The sequence below is a fragment of the Microcaecilia unicolor genome, chromosome 1 (genome assembly GCF_901765095.1).
Source record: "Microcaecilia unicolor chromosome 1, aMicUni1.1, whole genome shotgun sequence".
NCBI classification, from domain to species: domain Eukaryota; kingdom Metazoa; phylum Chordata; class Amphibia; order Gymnophiona; family Siphonopidae; genus Microcaecilia; species Microcaecilia unicolor.
In genome coordinates this window covers 251002037-251016592 of record NC_044031.1, presented here as the reverse complement: position 1 = coordinate 251016592, position 14556 = coordinate 251002037, and the positions used below count along the sequence as shown (strand labels likewise).

The 14556-nt window shown below is 45.3% G+C and overlaps 1 protein-coding gene across 1 annotated transcript in view; it reads right to left on the bottom strand.

The window, feature by feature from the left end:
* Positions 1 to 14556, bottom strand: part of LOC115474884 (golgin subfamily A member 4-like) — a 191417-nt gene that overhangs the window by 45255 nt on the left and 131606 nt on the right. The window contains exons 7-8 of the mRNA XM_030210613.1: positions 10996 to 11094; positions 835 to 967 (exon numbers count right to left, since the gene is read on the bottom strand). Of these exons, the coding sequence (XP_030066473.1) occupies positions 835 to 967; positions 10996 to 11094 (232 nt within the window). The remainder of the gene's footprint in view (positions 1 to 834; positions 968 to 10995; positions 11095 to 14556) is intronic.

The window sequence follows — 14556 nt, the reverse complement described above, 5'->3', positions numbered from 1 at the left end:
ACTTTAGGCACCTGTGAATGCGAGGTGGGGGAACTGCCTCAAGTTTTAAAGTGACAGTGCACTATGGTAGTGTCCACACCGGGCTCAGTGGATGATGTCACCCACATGTAAGAATATAATACTTGCTTGTCCTCGGAGAAAACAGAATAAGTATTTCAAGTCTACACCACTCTCTGACACCACTCAATACTTCCAACTGTTGTTCTTAATTAACAGCATATTACAAAAAATATTATTCATCTCTCCGCCATCATACACAGCAATGATGGGAGGACAGGAGGAGGGAAAAAAACAACACATTCCTCCATGACTAGTGATGCTCCTATATGCATGATCTGGTCATAATAAACGATGATCTGGTCATAGTAAACAACATTTCACACCCCTCAATGATGTCTCATTTCACCAATTTAAATATAAATGTAATGGAGTAAGCAGATGAGGCTTCAACCCCTTTTTGCAAGTTATTATTCTGCCAGTCAGAGCCTGAACCAGAAGGAGTCTGGGACACTGACTGGTTGTAAATCATAAAATGAGGCTTTTGAAGCACAACTTTTCTCTCATGGACTTTTCTCTCATGGAAGGAAAAATTAGCTCCACAAATACAGCTTCTGGTACAGATGAGGGAAGGCAAGCTGAAAACTACCATTTTGTGAAATGAACTTAGTACAGGAGGAACAGATGTTAAAAGTAGATCAAGAGGTTCTGAATAAGTAGTGGGAGGACAGCTTACTGTGAAGGGGTTTTGGGGATCGTAAATTTGAAGCCAAAGTGAGCAAGATTCAGAGTAAGTTCTTGTAAAAATTGTAATGGACAAATTGCCACAACACTTACCTCCTGATCCCAAAACATTTTCTGTTCCAATTTCTTGCATGAAGCTCTGAGTTTCAGACTCGGGCTGGGCAGACTGGTCAGGTAATTCAATACTCATCTGACCACTTCCTAACTTCTGTTTCAGCAAGGATATCTAAACAAAACATGCGATTTTCAGTATGCCATCTGATTTTCAAGTTCTATTTTCCATAAATATACATTTTTTTAGAACATCAGATAAATTAGATGCAAAAAGAAAATTCAGGTTTCATCAAGGTTTTAACTGTTTTTTTCCTTTTCTGTTTTAAAAACATAAAATCTGTATTTAGGGTGCAGCTCAGAAATTCCATTTTAGTTACAATTAGCAGGCTTACTCTAGCACCCAAAAACAACTTATTATTAAAACCTGCAACTTTATTTGCTTGTAGGCACAACATACCACTTTTAATCCTGCTCATCATAAAACTGAGAAATAAAATTAAAAACAAGTTGAAAAGCCCTGTAAGTGGGGCATAATGACGTGTATCCTCTTTAACCACAGGGGTGATTATAGGGAATGAACCTGAAAAAAATATATTCCATATAGTCTCATCTGCTCCATCTCATATATGGAAAGGATTGAGGCATGAGTGAAAAGGTAAAATTATGTATCATACCTGATAATTTTCTTTCCATTAATCATAGCTGATCAATCCATAGACTGGTGGGTTGTGTCCATCTACCAGCAGGTGGAGATAGAGAGCAAAGCTTTTGCCTCCCTATATGTGGTCATGCGCTGCCGGAAACTCCTCAGTATGTCGATATCAAAGCTCCATCCGCAGGACTCAGCACTTAAGAGAATTACACCCACAAAGGGACACTCTGCCCAGCTCACCACCGCCGAAACGGGGGAGGGGAATTAACCCAGCTCATCCCCACACAAGTGGGGGAGGGGAATCCGTCCCGCTCATCCCCGCGGAGCGGGGGAGGGACACCACCCCGCTGATGCAGGGGGATCTGGCTTATCCTGCAACCGCGGGAGGAGCTGACTGACCCTAACACCGCCGAAGCGGGAGGGGTACAAAGCTGCCCTACAGCCACACGAAGCGGGAGGGAGCGCCGGCAGAATTTAGGTCTCAATCCAGCCCCGTAAAACGGAGGGGAGAGGAATGCAGCAGCTCATGGTAACACAAACTCGTCTCAACTCTTGAAGAATCCAATTGAAAAAACTTGAACACGAAGTCCTCCTGAACAGGAAATGAAGACTAAACTTGAACCTGAAATGCAACCAGAATATAAACAGTACAGATATCTGGGAGGGGATATGGATTGATCAGCTATGATTAATGGAAAGAAACTTATCAGGTATGATACATAATTTTACCTTCCATATCATCATGCTGATCAATCCATAGACTGGTGGGATGTACCGAAGCAGTACTCACCCAGGGCAGGACATTGAAATCCCTGACCGCAACACTGAAGCTCCAAACCGGGCCTCCGCCCGAGCAGCCACAGTCAAGCGGTAATGCCTGGAGAAGGTATGGGCCGATGCCCAAGTTGCCGCCTTGCAAATCTCTTCCAAGGAGACAGACCCGGCCTCTGCCATCGAGGCCGCCTGAGCTCTAGTGGAGTGAGCCTTCAGCTGGATAGGCGGCACCTTCCCCGCGGCCACATAAGCCGCTGCAATGGCTTCCTTGACCCATCTTGCCACTGTAGGCTTAGCAGCCTGAGGACCCTTACGAGGACCTGCAAACAGGACAAACAGATGATCCGACTTCCGGAAATCATTGGTCACTTCCAAGTATCTGATGATGACTCGTCTCACATCTAGATATTTGAGAGCAGAGTATTCCTCTGGGTAGTCCTCCCTACGAAAGGATGAAAGACAGAGCTGCTGATTCACATGGAAGCGAGAAACAATCTTGGGCAGGAAGGAAGGCACTGTACGAATAGACACTCCTGCCTCAGTGAACTGCAGAAAAGGCTCCCGACATGATAGTGCCTGGAGCTCGGAAACTCTTCTGGCTGAAGTGATAGCCACCAAAAAGACTGCTTTCAACGTCAGGTCTTTCAGAGATGCCCTCGACAAGGGTTCAAAAGCGGCTTCTGCAAGGCTCTTAGCACCAGGTTGAGATTCCACGCAGGCACCACTGAGTGCAGAGGATGGGCGCAGGTGATTAACTCCCTTGAGAAAACGCACCATATCTGGCTGCGAAGCCAGGGAAGCACCCTTCAGGCGGCCCCTGAAGCAAGCCAAAGCCCCTACCTGGACTTTAAGGGAACTGAGCGACAGGCCTTTCTCCAGACCTTCTTGCAGGAACGCCAACACTGAAGAAATTGGAGCAGTGAAGGGAGAAAGTGAGCCTGCTTCACACCACGCTGCAAAGGTACGCCAAACCCTGGCATAAGCAGTAGAAGTAGAGCGCTTCCTCGCTCTCAGCATAGTGGCGATGACCTTGTCTGAGAAGCCCTTCTTCCTCAGATGCTGCCGCTCAATAGCCAGGCCGTAAGACCAAAGGGGGAGGGATCCTCCATCACCACGGGACCCTGATGCAACAAGCCCTGCTCCACTGGCAGCCGCAGAGGGTCGTCCACTGAGAGCCTGATCAAGTCCGCATACCAGGGACATCTGGGCCAGTCCGGACCCACCAGGATTATCCAGCCCGGATGCTTTGCCACCCGGTCTAGTACCCTGCCCAACATGGGCCAGGGCGGGAACACATAGAGAAGCTCCTGTGTCGGCCACTGTTGGAGAAGAGCATCTACTCCCAGAGATCGAGGGTCCCGTCCTCTGCTGAAAAAGCGCGGCACTTGGCAATTGGCCGATGACGCCATCAGATCCAGGCTCGGCTGGCCCCAGCACTTCGTGATGTCCAAGAACGCCTGAGCAGATAGCTGCCACTCTCCGGATTCCAAGGTATGGCGACTGAGAAAGTCCGCCTTGACATTCATGACTCCGGCAATGTGGGCCGCTGACAGCTATTCCAGGTTCGCTTCCGCCCACTGGCATAGATTCATGGCCTCCTTGGCTAGAGGGGCGCTCTTGGTACCTCCCTGGCGGTTGACATAGGCCACAGCCGTGGCATTATCCGACAGGACCCGTACTGGCTTCAACGCCAGTACCGGGAGGAACTCCAAAAGCGCCAACCGAATGGCTCTGAGTTCCAGGAGGTTGATAGACCACTTTGCCTCTGCAGGAGACCAGAGCCCCTGCGCTGTCCTTCCAAAGCAGTGGGCTCCCCAGCCCGACAAAGAGGCGTCCGTCGTGACGACAATCCACTCCGGGGTCACAAGAGGCATTCCTGCAGACTTGTCTGTCTTCAGCCACCAGCTCAGCGCCTTGCGCACTGCTGGGTCCAAGGGAAGGCACACAGCATAATCCTCCGACACCGGAGTCCAGCGCTGCAGCAGAGACTGTTGTAGTGGTCTCATATGAGCCCTGGCCCAGGGCACTACTTCCATCGTGGCCGTCATAGAGCCCAACAGCTGCACATAGTCCCAAGCCCGAAGAGGAGAGGCTACTAGGAACTAGACCACCTGAGCCTGAAGCTTGACAATCCGATTGTCTGGCAGGAACACTCTGCCCACTTGGGTGTCGAAACGAACTCCCAAATACTCCAGGGACTGAGTCGGGCGCAGCTGGCTTTTCTCCCAGTTGATGATCCACCCCAGGGAGCTCAAAAGAGCAATCACCCGGTCCACAGCTTTGCCGCACTCTGCATAAGAGGGGGCTCGGATCAACCAGTCGTCCAGATAAGGATGGACTTGTACTCCTTCCTTTCGCAGGAAGGCCGCGATGACCACCATTACTTTGGAGAAGGTCCGCGGAGCAGTAGCCAACCCGAAAGGGAGGGCTCTGAACTGGAAGTGTCGGCCCAGGACTGCAAAACGCAGAAAGCGTTGATGAGGAGGCCAGATGGGAATATGCAAGTACGCTTCCTTGATGTCCAAGGATGCCAGGAACTCCCCTGCCTTCACTGCCGCTATAACAGAGCGGAGAGTCTCCATGCGAAAGTGCCGAACTTTCAAGGCCCGATTGACCCCTTTCAGGTCGAGGATAGGCCGAACAGAACTTCCTTTCTTTGGTACCACAAAGTAAATGGAGTAACGTCCCTTGTCAAGCTGATTTTCTGGCACCGGAACGACCACGGATCAGATTGTCCAAAGTCTGCTGCACTGCCACAGCTTTGACCGGAGACTTGCAGGGAGAGAGTACAAACCCGTCTCTTAAGGGTCGGCAGAACTCTAGCTTGTAGCCGTCTCTGATGACTTCCAGCACCCAAGCGTCTGAAGTTACCCTGGTCCACTCGCCCAGAAACGAGGACAGGCGTCCTCCAATCTGCACTGGGCCATGGACCAGGGCCCCGTCATTGGGTACGAGACCCTGGGGGAGGACCGGAGGGCGCACCTCCGGGACGGCGGTCTCTGCGAAAGGAATGCTGCTTGGGGGAGAAGTTCCTCTTGAAGGAAGATGGGGCAGAGGAGCCCGACTTCCCCGGGCGGTACCGACGGGCTTCCTGAAACTGTCCTCTGGAGTTACCGGGGCGAGCACTGGCCCGAGCCCTGACCTCTGGTAACCTCTTGCCCTTAGACGTGCCGAGATCGGTCACAATTTTGTCCAGCTCGACCCCAAAGAGCAGCTTGCCTTTAAAAGGCAACTTAGCCAGGCGGGACTTAGAGGCGTGGTCAGCAGACCAATGCTTCAGCCAAAGCCACCGCCGCGCAGAGATTGTCTGAGCCATACCTTTAGCCGAGGCTCTCAAGACATCATACAGCAAGTCTGCCAAATAAGCCAAGCCCGATTCCAGGGCCGGCCAATCAGCCCTCAAGGAAGGATCCGAGGGGGAAGCCCGCTGCACAATCGTCAGGCACGCCCTGGCCACATAGGAGCCGCAAACTGAGGCCTGCAAACTTAAAGCAGCCGCCTCCAATCTTCTGTCTTGGGCGTCCTTTAGGGCTGTGCCACCTTCCACCGGCAACGCCGTTTTCTTAGTCACCGCAGTGATTAAAGAATCCACTGTAGGCCAAAGAAAGGCCTCCCGTTCACTTTCAGGCAGAGGATAGAGGCGGGACATAGCCCTAGCCACTTTGAGGCTCGCTTCCGGGACATCCCATTGAGCCGAAATCAAGGTGTGCATGGCATCATGCACGTGGAAGGTTCTAGGCGGGCGCTTCATCCCCAGCATAATGGCGGAGCCAACAGGGGCTGAGGGAAAGACGTCCTCCGGAGAGGAAATCTTCAAAATGCTCATGGCCTGCACTAACAGGTTGGGCAAGTCCTCTGAGCGAAAGATCCGCGCTACAGAGGGGTTATCCGCTCCATCTGAGCGGGAATCCGTCTCCTCCAAGGAATCCCCAAAGGACCGTTGGGAGAACCCAGATACGCTGCCCTCATCTACATCAGAGGAGACAGAATCCTCTAAGGCCTGGAAATCCACCAGAGGGCGTTTACTTCCGGGGGCCTCAACCCCTTTATCGGACAAGGGAGCAGGGGCAGCGTTTTGCATAAGGAAGGCCTGATGCAGCAGCAAAATGAACTCGGGGGAGAAACCCCCCAGACTGTGCACTTCAGCAGCCTGGGCCACAGCCCTAGATGCACCCTCAACCGGCGCTCGCAAGAGCGGGGGAGAAACATGCTGCGCATCCAAAATGGCGTCCGGCGTGACACTCCGCAAAGGAGCCGTGCGGGAAGAACGGCGCTTAACTTTGGCCGCTTTTTTGCCATTGCCCAAATCAAGGGCGGCCATAGTATTAACGTCTCCCACCTCAAGGGCGGCCCAAGAAGAAGCCGTCCGAGCAGAGTGGCCGGCCAAGATGGCGCGGGCGAGCAGCGGGGGATGGGCGTTTATGGCGGGAAAAACCACCGCACCGGAGGAAGAACCGGGACACTGACCGGCCTCCAAACTGACACCCAACAAGGGCGAATCAGACTTTAAGACCCCTGCATCCCCGCTAGAAGCGCACACGCGGTCCGGGGAGCGATTCTTTGCGCCCTCGCCCTCCGACGCCATAGGCCACGTGGAGACCGATCGGGGAACCCCCTGCCCACTACAAAAAGGTAAAAATTACCTGCTTCTCGCTCCGAGCTGTAACGAACTGGTGTCCCAGTGAGTAGCTGCAATAAACGTTGAAATAAACGCCCTTAGGGACGTCCAAAATTTTTTTTTTTTTTTAAACGGAGCCAGCGGGAGGGGGAGAAAAGGAGGGACCTGGCACCACCAGGTTTGCACTTGCTCAAGAAGAGCCCTCAACCCAAGGTACTCAACAAAACCTAAAAATTAGGCTTGGAGACCTAGCCAGAGCTGCTGCTGTGTGTGACCACCACCTGCTGAGATAGAGAACATACTGGGGAGTTTCCGGCAGCACATGACCACATATAGGGAGGCAAAAGCTTTGCTCTCTATCTCCACCTGCTGGTAGATGGACACAACCCACCAGTCTATGGATTGATCAGCATGATGATATGGAAATGTGTATTGAAGGCCCATGCATCTTTTCAAACCTAAGCTGCAGGTGTTTCCCTGCTAACAAGCCTTAGACTGCTGAGAACATGTGGCTGGGGTAGTTAGCAGAGGAAGGAAGGGGTGTTTCTGGGGTCTTCTCCTTCCCTGAGTAGCAAAGGCCTGTGCTCCCTACCATGCCATGCAGGTCTCTCTCGTGCCCCATTTGTGCAACCACAAATGCACAAAAACAAACATGCTTACAGACAGATACAACCTTGACAAGACGCTCTCACTGTCTGAAAAATTAGGCCAAAAAAAAAAATCTTCCAGTGAAATGGAAGTGTCAACACTGTATATATCTAGTAAGGCATTAGGTATTAAGAAACAGCCATTCTACAGTGCTTAGAAAGAAAAAAAATGTACAGAAGAACTTGACTAACAAAGATGATGTATTGTGAGGAAGGAGGACTGTAAGGGTCCAGCCACCTTAAGCCCAATACCCTCCTAAACATCCTACCCCTTTAAGAAAAAAAGATAGCACAGGAAAACCTGTTGTGGGTAAACATCACTCAGTGTCACTCTCTATTAGCAAGAACGACTTTTTTCACTAAGGGTCTTTTTGAAAACAGTCTTTCTACAGATCTTGACGTTATAGCACCAGTAATGGGCATTTTGCATCGCTCAGTGTCAGGTTTTTGGAGTCTTTTTAAAGCCTTTTTAGAGTGGCTTTAATATTCCATTTGCACTGTACACTTTCTTTTTTATCAAGTTTCTGGTTTGAACCCCTAGATTTACAATTACCCTGGTTTCTACTATCCCCTTTTTCACCATCCCTTTTTTAATTATTCTTTATACACATTGTTCCGTTCTTGTCTCCGTATCTCTCATATCTCAGCTGTTTTCCTCATCAAATCGTTATTTTTGAATCAATGCATATTGGTTCATCATCAATATGTCTTACACATTTTTTGCAGACCATTATCCAACCCTTTATAATAAGAGATTGGACATTACTACACGTACAAAGATCATTCTGTATTTCAGGATATTGGATGTTTTCTGTTTAAACAGGTCAGTATCTTGTCGGATCTACCCGCTGTTCTTTTATTTATTATTTCTTATGTTATTTAAATACTATAATATTTTTGCTTTACTAGTCTTAAATATAAATTGCCATATCCCTCATATACTTTGTGTTTTCATGGTTTTCACTACATCTTTTAATGTATATGTATTATGGGTCTGTTTGTTTTGGCGGTAATTTATAATTTACAATTTATTGTATGCATACAACATCTGACTATATGCATGTTTTTATATATATACATGCTAATAATGTGTATTATGCAAACATCTTCTGTATAATTCATACTTCTTAAGTATTTATCACATTGCTTTCAGGTCTTTACAGTATGTTTACCATAGGTCTATATGACGTTCATTTGATTTTTAATTTTAAATGTACCTAAATGATGTCATTATGAACAGTGTACCCCTAATTTTATGTTCTTTTTTATGTGTATTTTATTCATTTTTTCACTGTTACTATCATAATATTTTATTTAAAAATGTTCAATTTCTTTGTAGACTCCTGATGCAGGCCTAGCGGCCGAAACACAACGTTTGTGTCGAGTCTTTTAATCAATAAATGTTTTTACTTCAAAATTCACCTTTCCTGTCTTTGGTACCCGTGGTCAACCTCCCACTTTTTCTTTTTACACTTTTGTGTTTTCTCGTGGGGCGTTTGAGTTCTCCGCTTAAGCGGATTCTCCTGGAAGCAAGAGAGGAACCCATAAAGTTAGAAAGCCCATCAACTATAATTCCTGTGGATTATAAAGAAATTAAGATAGGAAACTGACCTGAAAAGGCTTGTACTCTGTATATAGCAGGTGGGTCCCTATACTACCCATGGACAAATGAAAGTTGGTAGTTACCCAAGCTGCCTGCTTCAGAAGTGTTTGTGGGGAGGTTGTTTTGTTTTGTTTTGCTGCTAGCAGATGGGGAAGGACATAACAGAGGTCAGGCTTTATCTATTATGAGCAATTATGCAAGGATCTGCTAGCTGTCTGAGTCCTTGGCTTGTAAGAGGGGCCCAACAGGAAATAGGGAATGAACATTTTGACATTGAGTAGTTTGGTTTGCACCAGGAAATTCAGGGATTGAGACTGTTCATGAAACAATACATTTTGGGTAGTTTCTTTAAAGACTGAACTACAGACTGCTTTACTGAGAAACTCTTTTCCAGGAAAAAGAAGAGACATTAAGTTGCTTAAAAGGGACCTTCCTCTGAAGGACTGCTACTGAGGGGCTTATTTGCATAAAGTTTCCAAGGCACTTGGTTGGATCCTCTTTTTGGGTCATGTACAAAGTAAAGGGAAAGAAGACCTGGATTGGTCACTGTTAGAAACAGGATGCTGGGCTTGATGGACCTTCAGTCTCTCCCAGTATAGCAGTACTTATGTAGAACACCAAGTTTTCTGTTTATATTCCAAATTGTGGCGACTTGAACTTTGTTCTCATATTTCACTCCAACTTTACTGAAAACAGAAAATAAAGACCCCGTACAGGGGAATCAAGCCTACAGTGTAGAATTCTCTGCTTACTTCTGGAAGACAGGAGTTCTCTTCTACCCCTGTGGCCTCTATTGGGAGAGGACCTCATCACAGTAACTGTGGGTTGGTGTTCTCATGGCTCACATTTAATTAAATTCTCTTCTCTGAGAAACATGAAAAAGAAACCACACACACATACAAAGTCTGAGCTCCCCAGGCTTTAGCTTAATAATGCTTGTCTTCACGGAGCTGTAAAGTTCACTTCACAACCAGCCTCAGGTGTTGCTGCGTTTGTGTGCTCTGGAAGTTTATTTTTGGCGTGCCTGTTCATTCACATAAGTTGAACAATGTTGACAGTTTCATTCTGTTCTGCCAATAAAACTCAATTTTAAAAAAAACGGCACACCTAAACTGGAACACTTGCTGCACACAAACCAACAGAGTACAGTACAAAGTAACAAGGAAGGCATATGGATTATCCAGCTCACTATCAGTTTTTAATAAGGCTGCAGCAGGGAGAGGTACAGGAGGGAGGCAGCATGTGATTAATAGTTAACATGTTAATCATAATTAATTTGCAGCCCTAGTTTTTAGTAATGCAGGACTCTCAAACATTCTACTGAGAGAGGGGAGGAGGAAAGGAAAGACAGAAGCAAAACATTCTTAATAAATACCATTCTGTGCATTTATCCTCTAGGTGGCTGATATTCAGCCTGGTTTAAGCGAGCAGGAGAAGCTCCTGCCCACAAAACAATACTGAGCAGGCCAGGGGACAATATTTGGTGGCATTTAATTGGGTAGTGCCACTGAATATCAGCTCTGACCATCACAGTACTGTCCAGGGGTGATGTTAGGGAGGAGCCAGCAGTTATGTGGGCACCATCCATATTTAGCACCAGTGCCTGCCTAAGTGGACAGACAGAACCACACAAAAGACACAATCCTATCTTTGATTGCACCCACTATATCCTACTGGTTAGAATACTGAGTGCCAGTGCTTAGATATGGCTCTGGCACCAAATATCTAGTTTAGACTCAGCATGTGGCTGTCAGCAGCCTTAAAAATGCAACTACCTAAGGCTGAATACTGGGTGATACATTCATGGTAGAGTACTAGTCAAACCATTTTCTGTATACAGTAAATCCTTACAGTGAACAGAGCTTTGAAGTATTTCAAACTAGTACCTTCTTAACCACATGTTTACCTGCGTTTGCAAAACACTGATAAGCTGATCTTTCTCCTCTAAAGAGGCATCAAACTCTTCCTGGAGATGTTTCTTGGCCTGCTGATCCATTTGTAGCTCCTTAAAAATAAATAAATAAATACATACATACACATACATAAAAATGTTAGATGTTTTAAACTGAGAAGGTAATTTTATAACAATATATGCATGCAAACACAAACTTCAGTCCAAGGAATACAATGGTTAGATTTGTGTGTATATAGGCTGTAGACATATATTTTGATGTGCATATAGTATAAATCATTTTAAAAGAGGTATAAAATATTATTTTACCTGTGGAAAAGACCTTTATAATTATCCCCTTAATTAGCTCCCATTTACATTCCTTATTCCATTCATTTTCTGCTCTAATGGACTCCCCCCTGGTCTGGTATTATCAGACCCAGTGTGAAGCTATAGCTGGGGAATTGATACAACAGTCTTGCAGACAAAGAGAACATATGAACAACAATCAAAACTGCCCTCCAGTATTTTTCAGTTTTATTTCTACATCTGCCCCAGTTCACATACACATGGAAAGCTATTTTATAACAAGGTGTCTATGCTGTTATATAATAGCTGCAACATATGAGTCAACTAGTGAAAAAGCCCCGTTTCTGATGCAAATGAAAGGGGGCTAGCAAGGTTTTCATCTGTGTGCATGTGGGAGTGTGTGTGTCCCTGCCCTCTGCCCTCTCTCCCTTCCCCTGTGCTGTCTGTCCTCTCTGTCCCCTCCCCCCTCGGAGTGGAGTCCTTCAGTGTTAAGTTTCCTGCTGTGCTGTGTTTATGTTACAGAGATAGTGAGGGCTTCTGCCCTCTCTCCCCTCCCCCCTCTGAGTCCTTCACTGTTACAGAGAGAGCAATTTGATTTCGTGCTTTGCTGTGTTTTCCTTCACTGTTTGTGTTACAGAGAGAGCGAGGGCGGGGCAGACACTCATGGGGAAACCGGATATCTCTCCCCCTTCACACTTCCGGCTGGAGGCTTCATTTAGAACGTTGGTGGTGCCTTTTATATATAGAGGTGGCTTTATAAGATTATCCCAGGGGTTAGTAGGCACACGCATTTATACCTGCTCTGAGCAAGTGTAGTTATGTGCATGTATGTGCTCGAAAGAATAGACACCTATGTGTGTAGTTTAAGACAATATGGACTTAAGTGCCAGTCCTGCCATTCCTCTATCTATTTTTCATCCCCAGGAATGCCTACACATATAGAATACCAGCGTAACAGGTCAAGCATGCCTATATTTTAGGCACAATCACACCAGCCATAGAGCTGGTGTAAATGCTCTTGGCTAAGCTGTTAAACATCATGAGCAGATGATAGTTTTTATAATCTACACGTGTAAAGGTGCATCTTGCCCATGCTCTACCCAAACCCCATCTATGGGATGGTGCATACTTTGCAGGTGGGCATTCAAGTATTAGTGCATATTTACAGAATGCTGCATAGCCAGAAAATGTTCATTTAGATATGTATATGGACATATATATGCATAAATGACTAGATTACTGGTATTTGAATACATTCTTGCCACCTAAAACTAGGTGGCTCCTTGCAGAATATCTCCCTATGTTTCTATGTGCCTAACATTTTCCCCGTGAACAAGCAAAACTGAGTTAGGCACAAAACCCAAGGGAGTCTTATAAAACCCTACCTGAGTGTGTAAAATGCTGTTTGACACATTTTAGTCCCTTATAAAACTACCCTTACACAGACTACAGCAAAAAGCTTCTAATATTGGATAAATTACATTTCTCTCCCGAAGAACAACTAATGATACTCAATGACTCATTTGACTAATTGACTAGAAACTGAACTAGCTAACCAGAAAGCACCCACATAAAAAGACAGCAGCACTTCTGAAGTTGAACTTACTTTTAAGGATAAAATTAATGCATATTGGGGCCCTTTTACAATGCGGGCTTACTGCTTGCTAACCTGGAACTGCCGCCAGCCCAACATGGCTGCCAATGGTAGTTCTGCCATGAGTGTGCGCCATCTCCATTGCATTGTAAAAAAAAATTATTATTTTGCAGCACTAACCCGGCAGTAATTGAGCACTACTGCATGCTGCTCAGTTACCGCCCAGTTACCACGAGAGACTTTACCGCCACCTCAATGGGTAGCGCTAAGTGCTCCCCCCGCATGGCCATTTCTTTTAGGGGCTTTTTACCTGCTGTGGTAAAAAGGGACCTGGAATGCGGAAAAAATGGCCCCCGCCACTACCGCAGGGTCCTTTTCCCACAGCTTAGTAAAAGGACCCAATTGTACACAAGTCTTGCTACTAATGTCCCATATCTTTTCTCAATGAAGAGTACATGACAAGGTACAGTGTCAGTCAGAATGCCCATTCAAATTTATGCTATGGGAGATCTGGAGTCCTTTCAGAGTAGATAGATAGATAGATAGATAGATAGATAGATAGATAGATAGATAGATAGATAGATAGATAGATAGATAGATAGATAGATAGATAGATAGATAGATAGATTATAGGGGAAAAGATACACAAGGAGAATTACAATAAATTATAATAAGGGAAGGGGATGGTTAAATTTAACTTACAAGCAAGAAAGAAAAAGGGGGGGTCCTCACAACTATCACAAAAAGACAAGCAAAAACAACGTGGGTGAAAGTGAGGGAAGTTCTAAGTGACCAAGGCAAACAAGGAGTAAGAGCATCCAAACATTAATTTGCCAAAATAAGCTGGCCCAAAGGCCCTACATGGGCCGGGTTATGGCACAATGCCTTCCTCAGGGGTCTAAAAACACAGAAAGAATAAAACTAATAAAAGCACAAAATAAACAAATAACTAATGATACATAATGAATCGCCACAGATAGAACAAAAACAGCATGATAAAATAATTAAATAAATAAAAAATACATAATAAGTGGAAATACTTAGTGTTAATGATGAATTGGCACAAACAGAGCAACATAATGTGTACAAGTATGTGAAATGGGAGCTATATATGATCTAATAGTATGGACAATAATATTGAAGAATAAAAACAAAAAAGAAAATAAAAAAGTGTATATACCCAAATGAAAGTTCTAGCCTAAATTCTAAAGGTATGGCGTTCCATAATGTGGGAGAAGATCCGCCAGAAAAGCGGAGAACTCAAACACCCCACGGTAAAAACAATGTTACAAAAAAGTGGGAGAGCGACCAAGGATGCCAGAAACTGGAGGATGTTGAATGATAAACAATTTTATTGATAAATTTGAAGACTCGACACGTCGTGTTTCGGCCGTCAGGCCTGCATCAGGAGTCTATAAAAACATACATTTATATAAAGAAATGAAAACAACAAAATATAATACACGCAAAAAAAAATATATATATATGAAACAATAAATTTGTAAATTAAATAAATCTATGAATTATAAAATTTATATAGAGGTCTTTTTCAAAAATGCACATAAATATACAAGCATAAAAACATACTATATATGGAATAGTGATGTAATAAATGTGTTAAAAAGGCAAAAAACATACAAAAAATGCACATAGAATTGAGCGAAGAATAGCAA